Below are 19,512 nucleotides of genomic sequence, written 5' to 3'. Positions count from 1 at the left end.
AGCTGGTGACCGGATGACCAGCAGCAAATAACTGTTTAAAAATATTATTAAAAGACTGTTAAAGGACGCTGTTTGAGTTGGCCACTGAGAGCCATATTTCTTTTGTTTTATGTGAGGAGGAAATAAATACTCACCCCCAAACTGTTCGCTGTCTCCTGACTCCTCCATTGCCCACGAACATAAATATTTCACAAATGTATTTGGCTGAGGTGTACGTAAATTTCTGACTTCAACTGTATGTGAATGCAACACATTCAATGGAAAGGAGGCAGCGAGAACCGGCATGATAATATAAATAATAGTTTAATCAGAAACTTAAGCAAAAGACACACACACACAGGTGTCGGACAGCTGCCTGTAACTCTCTCTCTGTTGCACTACCATCTCCGGTTGCCTTTATCCCTCTTGGGCTTCATCAGCCTAATTAGGGGCCAGGTGTGCGTAATCACGACCCGGCCCCACCCTCCACCCTGCCACAGTGAACAATAGTTCATATATTTGGGCATATACTGCATCAGTGAAAACCATACATGATATAATACAGTATATTACATATATAGTGATGTATCAGATTTCTTTATGGGGTTAACCTGACAACTATGTATGGAACTGAAATATGAATTTACATTGGATGAACCCTGAGATGGCACTCAGCCTCCTCATTTCAAAGGTCCACCACACACCACTGGCAATGACATTCTAGAGAATTATGTTCTTCCAACTTTGTTGCAACAGTTTGAGGAGGGTGTTTTCTGTTTCAAAGTGACAGTGCCCAAAGCACTAGTTTAGGTCTAGTAGGAGTCTGGTGTGGAAGAACTTGACTGACCTGCACAAACCCAGACCTTAACCCTTACTGAACACCTTTGATATTAACTGGAACAGCAAGCCAGACCCCATTATCCAGCATTCCAATTCTTCCCAAAGATGTTCAGAGAGGTTCAGGTCTGGGCTTTGTACAGGCCAGTCCAGTTCTACCACAAGGCACAATAAAGAATTTCTATGTGGGCCTCGCTTTGTGCACAGGGTCACTGTCATGCTGGAACAGACAAGGGTCCTCCACAAACTGCTGAAAAATAGTTGGAAGCACACAATTCTCTATAATGTCTTTGTATGGTGTAGCATTAGGATTTGTCCTCACAGAAATGACTGGAATAGACAAACCGATTAATTAAAGGGGTGTGTCCACATTGTTTTTGGCCACAGAGTGTGCGTAACACTAACCTGCATGCTTTGCAGCACATTGAGAAAGTCGTTCATGCCAGTTAGATGCTGGACGTCCTCAAAGACAGCGACCAGAAGTGTGGGAAAGATGGCAATGGAGCGCGTCAACAACACCCGAGAAAAGCGAGACCAACGGAGGTTCAGAAAACCCTGTAAGAGCCAAGGCAGAGAAAGAAAACCAGGAATGTTTGCAACCAGTTCTTACAAGTTGCCTTCTGCCAAGCATACTTCCATTGTATGAAAAAACAAAACAAAAAACAACAAAGAGAATAAAACTACATCAACATGTACAACAACCCAGTTTATAGGTGAGTTTTTAGATAAACTTACCTCCATAACAAACTGACCAGAGTAGGTTCCCGTCATGGTAGAACTCTGTCCAGCAGCAAGAATCCCAATTGCCCAAATATACAGCGCAGCTGGGCCAAAAAAACAACCCAGAACTACACCCTTTAATCATAGGAAGCAAAAAAATAAAATAAAAATCATCATCAACATTGACAGTATTGTAATATCTTTATGATAACTTTGTTTTGTTAAAAATATGCAGTTTGTTAAAATGTTTGTTGTTGAACATCAAATTTATGCTTAAATGTAACCGTAATTTATTGAAATCCTACATTTGATAAGAACAGTAACTGTAATCAGGCAACTGTGAAAAAGCTTCACTCATGAAAGCACAACAGACTTCAAAAATTAAAAAAAAAAAACATTTTATATTGTGTTTCTTTTCACCAAAACCTATCTTTTTCATCCTTTTGAAGCTTGAAAGTGAATCACTATCCACTGCCATTATATTGAAAGGAGCACTTCAAAGATTCTGCTAAACAATCTTTTTTAGTGTTCCACAGAAAAAGTCAGTCATATGGGTTTGAAACGACATGAAGGTGTGTACTGACAGAATTTCCCCTTTCAGGTGAACTATTCATTTAAAGCTGAAGTACAGAAATTCTGCACCACTAGCGCCACCAAACATAATTGCAAAAATAAACATTGTTTTTAAAACAGCTTTCTGAATATGCCCCCCTTCTGTTGTTGATCGAACAAACGGCCCTGCCCCCACCTTGCACCATTGGTAGAGTCAATGTTATTGTCCCTCTTTAGATGGGTCATTTAAAACAAACAGGATTTTTCATAGCACCACAGAGACACAGAATTTACAGTTTTCAAGAAACTTATGAATGGCTTACTTATGGCTGTCTCTGCATATTAAGCTGGTATTTTAAAGCATTAAAAGTATAAAGTTTAAAGTATTTTAACACCGAAAAAGTTACATACTTCAGCTTTAAGTCTCTTTAACTTGTAACTTGGTTTATTTTGAGTCAATGAAATTAATGACTTGGTGGTTAAGTAAATTCAGTAACCACTCTGACTGATTCATAAGTGTTTTCAATTAATTAAAAGAACCAGCTCTTAAGAGTCGCGCAGTCAGCAATCAGACTACACTGGTCCCCTAATTACACCTACCTCTCAACTGCGACTAGAAATAGCAAGTAGCATATCATGGTTCATGGCCGTTGAAGTAAATTTAAGTAAATTTGCTATTTTCTTTTAAAAGGCATGAGCTCTTTCAAATGTCCCAACCAAACATCCTGTTACAAAAGGAAATACAACACAGGAAATAAAACTGCTTGTGAAACCATTTCATGGGGTCTTACAAAACCTTTTGATCTAAAGGCTCATGCTTAAATGCTTGAAATCAATATTGTAGACAAATTGAAGTCATGCCCATGTAGCACTTCTTTACAAAAATAAACTAAAATTAGTTTAAATATATTTTCTTATCATATTTTGGATAGTGAGATAAAAGCAGCCAACAAATGTCAAGCATATTGTACATGGAAACTCCTTCGATACTGTTTAAAAAGCATCCTAGGGTGCACCTTATGAAGTTGAACCAAATTTCAGAAATTTCCCCTGCTAAAATTGTTGATTTTGTTAATACTTTTTTTGATGGAAGCCAAAATATTCAATGCCATGGATCAATATTTACAGTGTAAAGATTTGTAGGTATACTGCTAAAATCAATCGCCTTCGGCACCCCTTGTTGCATTATATTCCAATTGTGTGAATAAAAAAAATAAATAAATAAAAAAAATTGAATGAATAATTTAAAAAAAAATTGTTTTTCTCAAGTTGGAGTGCCTATAAAACTCTTAAGAAATCTTAATATGCATTTAAATTCAGTTTCACAAGAAAAAAAAACCATTCCTTTTGATATATTAATATTTTTTGTTATTAAAATTTTTTATTGATTCCAAGACAGACAAAAATTAATTTAACCACAAAATTATACATTAAGAATCAACTTAAAACCCTTTATAACCCCCCGCACAAATATAAAATAACTAAATACCCACATATAAACAGACACACAAATAGTACATAAAAAAAAAGAAAAAAAAAAAGACAAAGTTCAACATATAGGGGAAAAAAAAAAAAGAAATAAAAAAAATTAAAAATGGTCTCCCTCCACTGCCCCAGACTAGGACCTCTCCAAATGAGACAAATAACTGCCCCATTTTCTGCCATAACTCGACAGGTTCCCCAGCCGTCTGGAAGTCACCTCCTCGAAAGCTGCCACTTTACCCAACTCGGTGCACCACTCACGAAATGAGGGTGCATCAGTTGACTTACAATCCTTAAGGATTAGCTGTCTGCCAATCATCATGCTGGTCAGGACCCAGCTTTTCACATATTTATCTCCTATATTCAGGACCCCTCCATCACCTAAAATACAAAGTCTGGGGCAAAATGAAAACTGAGTGTCCAGTACGTCACACACAAAATGCTGGATCCTCAACCAAAATTCCTGAATCTTAATTCAACCCCAAAAAACATGGGTTGTCCCCGTCTTCTGACTGGCATCACCAGCAGGTGGGTGAGTCGTTAAGACCAAGCCTATACAATCTAGAGGGGGTCCAGTAGAACCGATGCAAAATCTTAAATTGTATCAGACGGATCCTTGCATCTCTAGATGCAGACCTGATACTTTTTAGGATCCTAGCCCACTTTCCCTCCTCCAATAACAAATTTAAATCTTCCTCACATAATCTTTTGAGAGAATTTAATGCTCCGTCCCCCAGACTCTGAATTAACAGGGAGTAATACACTGATGCCTCATGACCCTTCCCAAAAGCAGCAATCACCACTTCCAGAGTATCTGCCACTCTAGGGGGGTGTATGCTACTCCCAAAAACAGAGCAGAGCAGGTGGCGCAACTGTAAATACTTATAAAATTGAGATCTGGGAATCCCAAAATGTTGAATCAAATGTTCAAAAGCTCTCAATACTCCACTCTCATATAGTTCATCAAGTATATTAACCCCCCTCACAATCCAATCTGACCAACAGAAAGGGGACTTATTAATATATATTTTAGGGTTCAGCCATATGCTCGAGGCTACGTTTAAATAAATATCAGAATTAAGCACTCTGGACGCTTTTGTCCGTATCGAGTGCAAATGTAAAATAACGGGGTGCGACTTAACCTCTCTGGCTAATTTAATCGAAATGCTTTGCAGTGGCGAGATAGGGGCAAGAACTTCCTTTTCAATACAAAACCAGGGAGGAGCTCTCTCAGGTGGAAGCGACCAATGAGCCAAATGTCTAAGACTGAATGCATAATAATAAAATAAAATCTTCGGTAGGCCTAACCCAACTTTGTCAATCGGCCTATGTAACTTATTGAAATTTAACCTGGGACGCTTACCATTCCAAATGAAGGACTTCGCTATGCTATCAAATTGCTTGAAATAAGAGAGGGGGACATCTACAGGGAGAGACTGCAGTAAGTAATTGAATTTTGGTATACAATTCATTTTAATAACATTAACCTTCCCAATCATTGATAAGTGTAATGAAGCCCACCTGTCCACATCATTCGAAAACCTTTTTATTAAGGGATCAAAATTAACTCTGACTAAATCAGACAAATTTGCTGGGAATAAAATGCCCAAATACTTAATGTCCTGTTTGGGCCACTGGAAGGCCGTTACTGGACAGTACGCTGTCAAAGCCATAGCTTTGGATTTAGACCAATTGACTTTGTATCCTGAGAACTTGGAAAAGGAGTTAATAATTCTGTGGAGGCAAGGCATAGATCTAGTAGGGTCGGAGATGGAAAATAAAATATAATCTGCGTAAAGCAGAAGCTTATGCGCCACACTTCCCGCTGTCACCCCTGGAAAATCATCCTCCTTTCTTATCGCGGCTGCTAATGGCTCCAGGGCAAGACAGAACAATAATGGGGAAAGAGGGCAACCCTGCCGGGTGCCCCTATCCAGAGTAAAATAATCTAAAATTAACCCATTTGTTTGCACCGCTGCTACAGGGTGTCTATAAAGTAACTTAATCCAACCAATAAATGTACTCCCGAACCCATACATTTCCAAAATCTTAAAAAAAAATAATCCCATTCTACCATATCAAACGCCTTTTTGGCGTCAAGAGAGATGGCAGCGACCGGAAATTGATCATTCTCTACTGACCACATGATATTGATGAGACGCCTAATATTATCAGAAGAGCTACGGCCTCGAATAAAACCCACCTGATCTATTTGTATAAGTGATGTCATAACTTTACTTAATCGATTAGCCAGAATTTTGGAAAAAAAATCTAACTGGATCAGGGAAATTGGGCGGTAACTTTTACACTCACTTGGATCTTTGTCCTTTTTTTTAGAATCGGACTGATCCGGGCTTGCGTCATGGTTGGAGGAAGCTTTCCATTCTTTAATGATTCCATATAAACTTCTAACAAAAGTGGAGCCAGTTCTGTAGTGTAAGATTTGAAAAACTCAGAGGAAAAGCCGTCAGGCCCCAGAGACTTGCCTGTAGGCAAGGCCTTAATTACCTCATCAAGCTCCTCCAAGGTTATCTCAGAATCAAGAGAATTTTTTTGCACAGTTGTCAGTTTAGGGAGATCTAATGGTTCCACAAAGTTCCTAATATCTTCATCAGTGGATGAAGACCTGGAACTATAGAGATCAAAATAGAATTCTTTAAAAGCATTATTAATATCAATGGCCGAGGTAAATATTTCACCACCACCAGATTTCACAGAGGGAATGGTAGAAAAAGACTCTCTCTGCTTTATATATCTAGCCAAAAGTTTTCCTGCTTTGTCCCCCAACTCAAAGTATGACTGTCTTGCCCTGAATAACCAAAACTCCACTTTCCGTGACAAAATAGTATTATAACTGTATTTCAATCAGGTCAATTCTCTGAGGCCATCAGCTGACATACGGCGCTTCAGCTCTGCCTCGGCACTTTTAATATTTCCTTCCAACTCCACAAGTTCTTGTGCTTTGGATTTTTTAATGAATGAGGCATACTGTATGATCCGACCCCTAAGAACCGCCTTAAGTGCCTCCCAAGCCACGCCCACAGAGGATACTGAGGACCAGTTGGTCTCCATATAAACACTGATTTCAGTCTTTAACATTTGTTGGAAATCAGGATTTTGCAAAAGGGACACATTAAGGCTCCAACTATATGATTTCTTTTTCTCTGTATATTGCAACAGCTCTAAACTCACCAGAGCGTGATCTGAGACTAAGATATTTCCAATTGAGCAATCAACAACAGATGAAATGAGGGACTTGGACACCAAATAAATCTTATGGACAGATTAAAAAAATGTATAGTCTCCACCGGATGGGTTCAAAAGTCTCCAAATATTTGTAAGACCAAGATTTTTACACATCCTGTGAAGCATCAATGTAGGGGGTTTACACACTTTTGCTTCATTATGATCAAGGACTGAGTCCATCAAAAGATTAAAGTCTCCTCCCAATATTATATCATGAGGGGTGCCAGCGGCTTGCAGCATCCCTTCAAGATTTATAAAAAAGTCCTGATCATCAGCATTAGGTGCGTAAATATTAGCCAAAATCAACCTTTGCCCTTGGATTTCAGCTAAAACAATAATGACTCTTCCTAATTTATCTTTAATCTATTTGAGAAATTTGAATTGTAGATGTTTATTTACCAATATAATGACTCCCATGCTCTTACTTGAGCCAGCACTAAAAAAAAACATGTCCACCCCATATCTTCCCAATTTTTTCAGCTTCCTGCGGGGAGAGATGTGTTTCTTGAAGAAACACTATATCATATTTCTTACGTTTAAGAAAAGTAATAACCTTCCTTCTTTTTATGGGGTGCCCCAACCCATTCACATTCCATGTGGAGAGAGACAATCCACTCATATTAACGTTTGACATTTTGATATAGTAGAAAAAATAAATTGTGTCAAAAACAAAATTATACAGACAACTTCCCCCCGAAAAAAAGAAAAAGAAAAATGTGCGCATTAACCCCACGCACGAAAGCACCAACCGGCGACAATCCCTCTCATGGACCTTTTTAATTTAACGCCCACGAGCCCCCACGACAACTTTGCCATCGGATTGCTCAATTTTGCCTCACAAATTTGTGAGGCAAAATTACATAACAGAAAATACTTTGTAAAATAAGCCCAGTCAATAGGAAGAATGAACACAAAGAACATGTAGATTCATTCACAGAACTGTCTCAAAGGTGTGATCTTCCACAAAACATATTCCAGCCGATATAAAACTGTTCAGATTCCTCGGACAGACAGACGAATGTTCAGTGAGCCAGCTGTTATGAGTTCAGTGGATGATGTAATCATTCCAATGTCCAGTAAAAATACTCAACAAAACAAACTACAGCCAGCAGGAGGAATAAGCACGAAGAACGAACAGATTAATCCACAGCTGTTCCAAAGGAGTGTTAATCAACAGAACAAGCTCCAGCCGCTAGGCGGAACCAATACAAAAAGAAACAAAACCGGCATCCCGGTTCCTCGGGTGGTCGAGTCAATTCACTCGGAGGCCGCATAAATGTATATACCATGACTTAGACAATCCATCAACTTTATAAAAGACATCCTTTGTGTGAGCATGTTGATATTTTGCGGTCATCCATAGTGTCCACTCTCAAACTGGCAGGGAACTTCAATGCAAAATAATCTTTCATCAATGCAAAAGTTTCTTTAAGGAAAAGTGTTATTCACAAAACAAGCTCCAGCCGCTTGGTGGAGCCAACGCAGTTTACTCAGCCACTGATTCAATAAAAGACATTGCCTGATTGGGACATATAAATACTTTGCGACCGACCTTCGTTTCTATTCTCAGCTTGGCAGGGAACATCAGAGAAAAAGTTATCTCGTCGTTTATCGCGTTTCTCTCATCGAGTTTGCAAAGTCCAGGAAAAAGAAAATATTATGGTTCTTCCAAGAAAGCTTCCCTTTGCTCCTCGCCTGGCGCAACACAAGATCTTTATCGGATGATCTAAAAAATCTGGCCAGAATTGATCGGGGCCTGTCTCCCTCAGCAGATCTCCGAGCCGGGACTCTGTGAGCTCACTCGATTTCCAGCTTGTGGCCTGCTATGTTGAGCAGACTCGGGAAAAGCTCGTCTACAAATTTCACCATATCTCTGCCCTCCTCATGCTCAGGAATTCCAACAATTCGAACGTTATTCCTGCGGCTTCTATTCTCAAGATCTTCAAGCTTTTCAAGATGTTCCAAATCAACTTTGGTCGCGGGCGGATTAGCGGTTAATTCCCTCTCCGAAGATTCCAGAAAATCGATTCGTCTCTCAACATCTGACACTCTTGTAACTATCTCAGAGAATTTTATTTCCATCGCCGTAATCGATCGACGTATTACAACGAGATCCTCCAAGTCAGCAAGAACCTTCGTCAACATCACCGACATGTTGGACAACTGACGCTAGATCACCTCTCCCGCCGTGCCATCCAAATCGAGTCCCCGGTCTGTAGGCCTTTCGGGGCTTTATCCTGAACACGTAAGTGTCTTTTAATGTCTCCAGAGCCTTAGGATTTTGACTTCTTTGCCATGTTTTGCCTCAAAGAGCAAATGTGTAACTGGGTTTATCAAATTTCACCAAATTATAACATGAAAATAATCAAATTTAGCAAAGTGCGCAGAGCTCGTCGCTCACACGTCTGCTTCTTGCATGACGTCACCGATATATTAATATTTAAGGACTTTATAATGACTATGACTCTGAACAGCAGGCGTATTCAATTAAAGTTCCAAGAGGTCCGGTCTCGATATTTCCTCTGCACCAAAGGTCTGGACAATAATAACTTACATCATTTCATAGCCATGCTGACTACTGACAATGTGTAAGAAATGCAAATTTTTTGGAATAGTTATTATATATTTCCAAGTTGGCAGCAATAGTACTTTGTAAAATAATAATAATAAAAAAAAAAAATACAAAAATCCTAAACATTCAAAAAAGTCTCTTAATAACTGGGCAAGGATTAGGACATTGGGGGCCCAGAGGCAACCAAAGTAGTGAGATATGGAGGATCTTCACTTTGCTTCATTCTCCTTTTCTGCAGTGTTTTTGCGAAAGATGCTCACTGTATGTCTCCGCTACAGTTAACTGTCATTAAAATAACCGGGTCTGCAACTCTACTATGCAACGCCTCATGTCGCGGGCCGGGGGAGAAAGGCAACGTGTGTGGAGTGTAAAAAGGGCATAAATAAAATGTGTTTGGTGCTATAGAAAAATATTTGAAGATATAGCGCTGATAGATCAGTGCTATATACGCCCTGGATCTTCTTGCGGTGTACACAGCTCCATTGTTTTGTTGCACTGCTCACTTAAAGTGTAGAAACAGCGAGACAGGGCAACTGTTGCCATGATGTCTCGCGGTCCGGATGGAACCAATCCAGGTCTGGACCCGGACCGCTAATTGGTGACCACTGCAGTATAGTATAATCCTAGAGATATCGGGCTCTCAGTGTGGCTCCATTCATAAACTGTTTAATGTTAAAGATTTGCAGTGGTCAAAAACCAAATTTGGATCATGAAGCTAGATTTCCTTGTCTGACAAACAAAGTCTAAAGAACAAGTTCTGTATGAACTAGATTATTATTATTATTTTTATTTTTTTTGTAAAAACAGTAAATGTAAAATTCTTGAGTATTCAAGAGTAAAATAAATGCACAATTATTTCGTATATGCAACACATGTGGCTCTTCAGTTTGTGTAACACATCACTAGGTTTTTAATTTCAGAAATGTACATCTGCAAAGCTCTGGAATGCATCATGTATTCATTAAAAGTCCTCTTCCTCTGAGTGATATTGTCAAAAAGTGGTGGTTGAAGGCAAAGAAATGTGTATGTGGCTGACTGGTATATAACACTCAGTGCATCTTGGCCACTTGAATGACCTGGAAGTGCCCACTTGGGTCATGAAGGACACACAAATATCCTGCTTCTCATTATAATACTCACAATGCTGTCTAACACATTCTGTATATGTGTGCCGTCCTGCAGAAATAATTTTAAAGAAGGAAGATACACATAAATGATAATCAAAGCCAACACATTAAATGTCATATTTATGGAGTAATTCATTATTTTGGTCAAATGACTATTCCGCCTATGATTTAGAGTAAAATTACAGGTAAAAATAAATAAATAAACCTTAGAAACTTGGCACATCATTATTTTATTTATACACAGAGATAGGTAGATTATTTACATTTCCAAGTTAGCAGCAATAGTACTTTTGTTGCATTATTTGTCAATAGCGTGAGTCCAAAAATCGGAAAAACAAAAGCAACAACACCACCTTTTTTCAGAAGTTACAGTGTTATCAGACTTTAGCCATTAATGTTAAGCAACTGAAAAAAGCACAAATATCAAGGCATGTCAAAACTTCTCTAGGGCCCAAAACGCCCTCAGACCCAAGAGGATTAAAGTGGCAACTTTTTCTGACTGACCTTCCTCCCCCAGCGTGTTGCCCTGTGCAGACAGTGTTCAACTTTCTACAAGAGCATTTGGATGTGGGACTCATTCCACCAGGAGCATAGCCTCCTCCTCAGCTTGGATGAGCTTCCCTTAACACCTTTTCCAGGTTCTATAATTTGAATGTTTCCTCTCTTCCCAGATTTTGGCTCCGAAGGAGGGTTGAAGTATCAATGTTTCATTACCCTGCTTGGCTGATGTCATTGCTTGTAAAACTTGCCTGGTCTCGTGACCATGCCATTCTCTCTTTTGTTTGTCAAGAGGAGTTGGTTTTCAATGTCTCACTAGCCTGTTGGCTAGTGTCATTTTATAGCATTCCCGGTCTTTGACAGTTCTGTTTTCTCTTCCTTCCCACTGAGGTGCGAAGGAGAGTTTTCTAGACAATGTTTCACTACCTGGAATGGATAGTGTCAGGGTTATACTCTTTTATCATAAATGGTTTATTTGTTCTGTCTCTTCCTTACAATTTTTCAATACGAAGGAGAGGTTTTTCACAACCCCATAGGGCTAGTGGGCATTATCTTAGTGCATGTGAATCAGTAGCACAGTATTATGGTATACAAATCCCATAGCGTCAGCTACTGACCCATCGTTGAAGTGACCGACTTGAAAGGGAACGTCTTGTTTGCGACAGTAATGTTGGTTCCCTCCAAGGAGGGAACGAGATGCTGCGTACGCTTGCCACACTACTGATTTCTCGCTTTTAAGGGACCAAGAAATGGCTCCTCCCTTCAGTCAAAAACTCCTGATGAAATGGCACTGTGCTCCGGTTTATATGCCCGTGATGTCAACGCATAAGGGACAGAGGGTCAAGCGCCATCTGCCAGGGAGATTGGTGTGATTCTAAAGGGCTTCAGAGATAGTCACTCCTGGGAGGAGTTTCAATAGCGTCAGCTACTGAAGCAGCAATTTTTTTCCCTCCTTTGAGGGAAAAAAAGATTACAGTCTATGTCTAAAATTCTAGATAAAACTGTGTCCTCCCAACTAAGTTCTTTGTTTTGCAGAGAAATGGGAGCCTGAGTGATAGTTCTATCAGGAACATGTAGAATTATGTGTATTTTTAATTATAATAGTCAGATGGTTTTACAGTGCAACTGTGCCTCAGATGCAAATTCATTGCAGCTGTGTTTGATGAGATGGAAAAGATTCATCAAATCTATTTAGTGGTTGGATTAACCAAAGGAGGTTTCTGTGAGACCCCATTTGCTGGGTTCTTCTCAGGAGGTTCCGTAAGATCTCTTGTATGTTTAGTTAGCTTATCTGTTACCAGGTATAAATGTCTGTCACACTGATTGTTCCTTGGGTTAAGATTTAGAAGAGCAATGCTACATGATCTTCATCAATAAACTATCTTCCCCACGAGCACTTGGTCTGGCTTTCTCTTCATTTATTAGAAAAACTCTGATACACTGTCGAGCCAAACGATATCTGGTCATCCAAATACAAGATCTAACAAAGACTTAGTAAGCATAACATAATTCATTCAATATAGCTATCTCATCCAAACACATTACAACCTCTGCTTTATAAGCTCCTCACAACTGTCATTCACTACATTATGCCGCGGTTGCTTTCACTAACTTACATGTGAGAAAAACACAAGTCATGTCACACACAATGGCATCACTTTTCCAAGCAAACAGTAGCCCTAGATTTGGACTGTCCCCTCTAGACACTCACCTCAGTGTTCCCTGCACCGCTATTCAGCAGCGGCGCTCCGCCAGTACTGAATCTCCAGTGCCACAACAAGAGAATGATGCTCAAGTTGTGAACTTGCAGTCTGAATACAATGTGATGAGATAAAAAGAACGCATGCTGCAAAAAAACGTGAAAACAACACGTCTTTCTATTGCATTGTGTAGGGCTGAACGATCCATTGAAATAAAATCGAAATCAAGATATGACCTTATGAATATTAATCTACAAAGGGCTATAATTTAATCAAGCAAACAGCCTGGACATGCTGCTCTGTGGAGCGCTGTTCTGAGCGCACGTGAGGTGGTTCTGTCTGTGCTCCCCCTCCACAAATCTCATTCACAGAATAACAGATGTGATGTCTTCAATTGTATTTACAGCGCTCTAAATTCACTTTAACTGGCCACTACAAGTTACAATACAAATACAAATTGAAAACAATCTAATAACACCAGGTTTTTTTTGTAGACAGAAGCAGAGATGAGAGTATTTTACCATATTGGAATTCAAAGGCACTCATTCAAAGGCTTTTGTAAACACGACTTCACACAGAAAATCACTGCATTTTTTTTTTTTAACCAGATCCCATAGCAATGCCGGGTACAAATGAAGAAATTATTAGAGAAATATTACTTGTATAATAATAATAACAGGGTTGTTGTTATTAGTTATAATACATTTGTAATTAGGGCTCGACATTAACGCTTGTTTTTTATTTTGGCAGGACAAATAGCCTGATTAAAACTTAAATAAAAAAATAATCAGCTATATTTGTGATATAGTCTAGGCCTGTGCCACATATTACGAAGTTAATATTCTTAATAATAATCCAGAGAACTGTATAATTCACTAGCAATCAGCATGTGTGTGTGTGTGTGCTGAACATGCACGTGTTTCAAGAATGCTCATGGTGATGTGGATAAGCGCCTGAACGGTCAAATACATTTCAAAATTCCGGCAAAATGCCCGTCTTGGTGAGGTATTCATATAAACACAGTGAGTTATGTCTAAAGTGAACGTAAACAGCGGGGAAAAAGCGGATTTGTATAAAACTATCGGACTTGTAAGTGTAAATGTAAGCTAATAGACCTGCTGCTGTATAGTGTGTCATTATATTAATTAAACAACCATAACAAGAAAACAAGAAAACCACTCACTGCTCTTGACTGGATAATTTTAGTAGCTATAAAAAGTATTATAATCATACAGTGAAGACCAGTAGTAATTTCCAGTAGTTTCCCCCAGCTGCAAGAGCTGAATTCTGTAGGAAACACTGACTCACCTTGATGTTCATGCTCCTCAGCGCAGTCTCCATCAGACATGCAAGTTTTCAGTTAATTTGTCTTTAAAAATAAATAAATAAATAAATACAAATGTCTTGTAGCTGGTGGCGATGGGATTTAAGGTTTTTCTGTTATGACTTTTATTCCTTATGTAGTCACAAATTCACGTGGTAAGTCAGTTTGCACAGACTCGTAAAACAATGGCACAAATTCACATGGGCAGTCTGTTCGTATACACATCGCAAAGCAATGCCATTTTTTAACAGGAACAGTCTGTCGCACAGACACATCGCAAAGCAATGCCACTAATTCACATGGGCAGTCTGTTTGCACAGGCACATTATAGGCAGCTATGTTTCCCTTCTCAAGGATAATCTGTTTGCACAGACATATCGTTTATGCTTTCACGCATTGCCAAAAATAGTCTGTCCACACAGACACATAGATTATACTTTGAACCCTTGCCCCTTTAAGGACAGTCTGTTTTCCAAATCTCATTGTTTACTTCCCTTTTCAAAGTTTTTAGCTAAATCATACTTCGTATAATCATAGGTAAGGTGGATTTCACAAAAGCCAGGCTACCCTTCTGCAGGGCATGTCACAATTGCATGCAAATTTTACAAGGGAAGTATGTTTGCTCAATAATATACAGGGTTATATCTTTATCTTTCATAATCATTTCAAATTTTTTTCAGATTTGTTCTTTGCCTTCTGAAGACCTGATTTGTTTCTCTGAGATGTATTAATTGGTTTGTGGCGGCAGGGGCATGGTCGAGCATTCGTCTGGAAAGTGGTAAGGGTACACACACCTGAGCGCTATAATGTCTAACACCTGTTTCTGATTGCAGAAGCACTGGGGAGAGTGATAAGGAGGAACCACGCCAGAGACAATGAGAGAGTCACCCTTCAACTGCCAAAATCTATCTGTCTGTGTGATGCTGAAAAGCTATTACTGAGTTGTCTGATTAAAGACCTACCTTTTGAGTTGAAGTCCCCTGAAACTCCTTTACACTTCTTGGAGGAAATATGCCGGCATGGAGTCCACGCCATTGGCCGAAGTCATCAAGTCCCTTGCCAGTATGCATCACGCACAACATCAGGCCCTACAATCTGGAGCTTACTGTACCAGGACCGGCCGCGACCCCGGACACAGCAGCCCCCATGCCTCCGGTCACCCTTATGATAATGGGGGCAGGAGATGATCCGGAGGCATTCTTGGATATGTCTGAGAGGATGACAAAGATCTGGAGCTGGCCACGTGCTCAGTGGGCTGGGAATCCCACTGTTGTCCGGGGAAGCTCAGCTCCACAACTACCGGCGGCAAGTATCCTGGTGTATAACGATCTGAGGAAGACCATCCTGCAGCGGGTCAGTCGCAGCCCTGAACAGCACTGACAACATTTCAGTTCGATGAAGATGGACATGCGTGGCTGCCCGTTTGCCTTCACTCAACATCGATCTTGTGGTACTGGAACAGCATATCTGTCGTTTACCGAAATGAAAAGCGGAGCGGGTCCAGTGCCACTGCTCGGCGTCGCTGGAGGAAGCCATTCAATTGGCTGAGGACCATATGTCGGCGTATCAGAGGGAGGAAGAGCCCTCTCACTCTCCCCTCCCCCTGTGTTTCCCCCTTCTCTCACTCTGTCCCTTTGTTACAACCTATTCCAGTTCCCCAGAAGCGCAGAAATGTGCCGCCGAAGCCGGCACCCCATTCGCGGAGGGTTGCCATGCCGCCGGTGGCGCCTATGTCTCTTCGCTCTCCCCCTGAAGTAGTTGAAACTGCTGACACAGGTGCAGGAGTAACGCCTGGGCCGGCCTGCTGGAGTTGCGGGGAACCCCGGCATTTCTGGGACCAGTGCCCAGTGATGGAGCTGGGAACATTGGTCCGGGTCCCTGACACTCTGTGGGCTGCCCCTGATTGAGCTGGAGCGTACAGAATATCGGTGAGTGTCAAGGGGAGTATACATTAAGCCTTGGTGGACACTGGCTGCAATCAGACCACTATACACCAATTTTTGGTTCAAGACGAGGCTTTAGGCACAGGTAAAAGTGTGAGGGTGAGGTGTGTGCATGGGGATATTCACAATTATCCTGTGAGAAAATTATTAGATGTGTGTAAGGGAGTTCGAGGAAAGGACGCGGCGAGAAGCGAGATTTCCCAGTTCAGGTGGGTGTTTTAATTTGTCCAGTTTAATGGTTACAGCTTTACAGGAAAAATATTGACTTTCACACACAACTTCACAATAACTTCCGTGGCAATATGGCTTTTCTTGTGCCAGTCTCTCTCTCTCCGCGTCTACTGGCGGTGTGGCTCTTTTATGCCGCTCTCCCCGTGCTCACTGAAATTAGAGACAGGTGTTAGACATAATTTAGCTCAGGTGTAAGCGCCCTTACCGCTTTCTCTCTCTCAGGAGAGATGCTTGACCACGCCCCCGCTGCCACAATGTGAAATGTGCGATGCCTTGGTGGGGGAGAGGCAGTGCAGGGGTGGTCTTCATCAGCTCCACGATGACGTAAGGGAGGGGGAGGCTTCGGCCCTCCTGTCTTTACAGGATTTCCCTAAGGGGACTTCCCTCTGGAGCAGTCGAGAGATGAAACCCTTAGGCATGCCCTTGACCAAGTGAACAGCTCCAGCCAAACATTGCACTTTCATAATGTATTTCGCTGTTATAAATTGTAGATTGTATCGAGTGACGCAGGACGCTCAGACAAAAAAGTATACATCCCAATTGTTAATACCGTGGAGCCATCGGGAAATGTTATTCCAGATGGCTCATTATAATCCAATGGTGGGTCACTTAGGGCAGGAAAAGACACTGAATTGACTAATGGCCCATTTCTATTGGCCGGGCATTCACGGGGATGTTCACAGGTGGTGTGCGGCATGGCATGAATGTCAGCTGGTGAATCCGCCGGCCACCACAAGAGTGCCGTTGCGCCCCTTTCCGTTAATTGTGGTCTCCTTTGAAAGAATTAGCACAGACCTCATCGGGCCATTAGAGCGGACGGCACGCGGACATGCTTTGTATTGGTTCTGGTGGACTATGCAACAGGATATCCTGAAGCAGTGCCTCTGCGCAACATCTCAGCACATAGTGTTGCGGAGGCACTCTTCAAAATAATCTCACGAGTTGGAATTCCGAAAGAAATCTTCACTGATCAGGGCACTACGTTCATGTCACGTACACTATGCAAACTATATGAATTATTGGGTGTTAAATCGATTAGCACCAGTGCTTACCACCCACAGACAGACAGGTTAATGGAACGGTTTAATAAAATCCTGAAAATATGATTTGTAAGTTCGTACATGAGGATGCTAGAAATTAGGACAAGTGGCTTGATCTCCTGTTATTTGCAGTTCGGGAGGTCCCACAAGCCTCCACAGGGTTTTCCCCAATCAAGCTACTGTATGGGCAGCGACCGCATGGTGTGCTCGACATCATGTGGGAAGCTTGGGAGGAGGGACCTTCAAACAGTAAAAATTAAATTCAGTACGTTCTTGATCAGAACAGATGACTCCCCGGCCTGAGTCGGGCAGCAGAGGCCTGGTCGAGCATTCATCCGTAGAGAGAAAAAGCAATAAGGGTGCACACACCTGAGCGCTATAATGTCTAACACATGTTTCTGATTGCAGTAGCACTGGGGAGAGTGATATAAGGAGGAACCACGTCAGAGACAATGAGAGAGAGTCATCCTTCAACTGTCAAAAGTTATCTGTCTGTGTTATGCTGAAAAGCTATTCTTAAAATGTCTGATTAAAGACATACCTTTTGAGTTGAAGTCACCCGTTTCCTCCTTTCCCCCACAACAAACTCCTTTACATGGATTTATTCTCTTTTAGGGGGTATCCGTTTTAAATTATGTTATCATTTCTTTTTGGGGTACAAAAACCAAGTGGTTCCTTTGACACAATAGATCATGACATTCTCTTGGATAGGCTTAAGAATTATATTGGCATTTGTGGAAAGGCATTAGTCTGGTTAAGATCTTACTTATCTGACCACTAACTATTTTTTTTGCATAAACAAGGAACTGTCAGATCGAACACAGGTATGGAGTTCCAAAAGGCTATGCATTAGGTTCTCTGCTGTTCTCCTTGTACATGCTTCCCTTAGGAAATATTATCAGGAAACATGCAATTATGTTTTACTATTATGCTGATGATACTCAGCTTTTTATTTCCTCCAGACCTGATGAAATTTCCCAATTTTCCAAGTTAGCAGACTATATTAATGATACCAAAGACTGGAAGGCCAGCAATTTCTTTCTTCTAAATTCTGACTCAACAGATGTATTCATTATTGGACCAGAAACATTTAAACAAAGAATTCTAGAATAAATCTCTCTCTCGATGGATGTACTGTTGTCATCTTCTACAGTTAAGAATCTAGGTGTTATGTTTGATAGCAATTTGTCCTTTGAAAATCTAATTTCTAATGTTTCTAGAACAGATTCCACCTTAGAAATACTGCTAATTAAGACATATGCTCTCTCTTCCTGATGTAAAAACTAATCTAATCTAAACTAAGCTAATTCAAATGCTCATGTTCATTATTGTAATGCACTACTGGGTGGATGTCCTGCAGGCTCAATAAACAAGCAGCAGCTAAAGTTCTTACTAGAACTAGACAATATGACTATATGCCCAATTTTATTTTCACTACAGTAGCTGCTTGTTAGTTTTCCTATCTGCTACTTACTTAAAAAGCTCTAAACTGTCTAGCTCCTCAGTACTTAAGCCAAGTTCTATTATGCTACAATCCATCATGTTCCGGCAAATATCTGTAATAACCTTTCTAAAATTGTTTGAAGTCAGACACACTTGCTCTGTTAAAGTTTAGACTAAAAGGCTCATCTATTTAGCCAAGTATACACCTAATGTATCCCTTAACCCATATTTATGCTGCATTAGTCAGGTCTGCTGAAATCAAAAACACATGAAGTGAATGGCATCTACACTAATGTTATTCCATTGTCTTTCCTGTCTCAACCTTGGGATACCCATCCCGAGGTTACCAGAGCCTGTCAGATCAAGCTTTGTGTACCACTCCCACAACATGTGTTGCTGAGCGAAGACTACTAACTGCAGCCTGTGCCAACCATACAGTGAGAGCTTCATGTACCACTGCCTGCATTACTTCATTCAACTAGGATGGACTTAACAGAAAATCAACTATAACCAAGTACCAGCCAGACAACAATGGACATTTCAATGGCCACTGCCTGCATCATTTCAGTCTCCTACGATGAACTTCACATACAATGAACTACTGCCAACTACAAGCCAGAGAACAAGGGATACTTCATGGTAGGGCTGCACAATTAGTCGTATTTTAACTGTGATCACGGTTCTGCCTCTCATTGTTACTTAAACATAACCGTCTGTGATATTAATAAGCTAACAAGCCTAAATTACATCCGGGTAAAGTTGCAAATTGTTCATTTTCATTATAGGCTGTGACTTCTGATGACAGACCAAATCACAAG

At 40.6% G+C, this 19,512-nt stretch overlaps 1 protein-coding gene across 4 annotated transcripts in view; it reads right to left on the bottom strand.

Annotated features, from left to right (window-relative positions):
• slc11a2 (solute carrier family 11 member 2) overlaps window positions 1-19,512 on the bottom strand; it is a 212,569-nt gene that overhangs the window by 28,870 nt on the left and 164,187 nt on the right. For all 4 annotated transcript variants that reach the window (XM_051672313.1, XM_051672310.1, XM_051672311.1 and 1 more), the window contains 2 exons: window positions 1,552-1,671; window positions 1,222-1,371 (listed from right to left, as the gene is read on the bottom strand). In XM_051672313.1, the coding sequence (XP_051528273.1) occupies window positions 1,222-1,371; window positions 1,552-1,671 (270 nt within the window). The remainder of the gene's footprint in view (window positions 1-1,221; window positions 1,372-1,551; window positions 1,672-19,512) is intronic.

The sequence above is a fragment of the Myxocyprinus asiaticus genome, chromosome 35, assembly GCF_019703515.2.
Source record: "Myxocyprinus asiaticus isolate MX2 ecotype Aquarium Trade chromosome 35, UBuf_Myxa_2, whole genome shotgun sequence".
Lineage (NCBI taxonomy): Eukaryota > Metazoa > Chordata > Actinopteri > Cypriniformes > Catostomidae > Myxocyprinus > Myxocyprinus asiaticus.
This window is presented reverse-complemented; position numbering and strand designations above follow the sequence as displayed.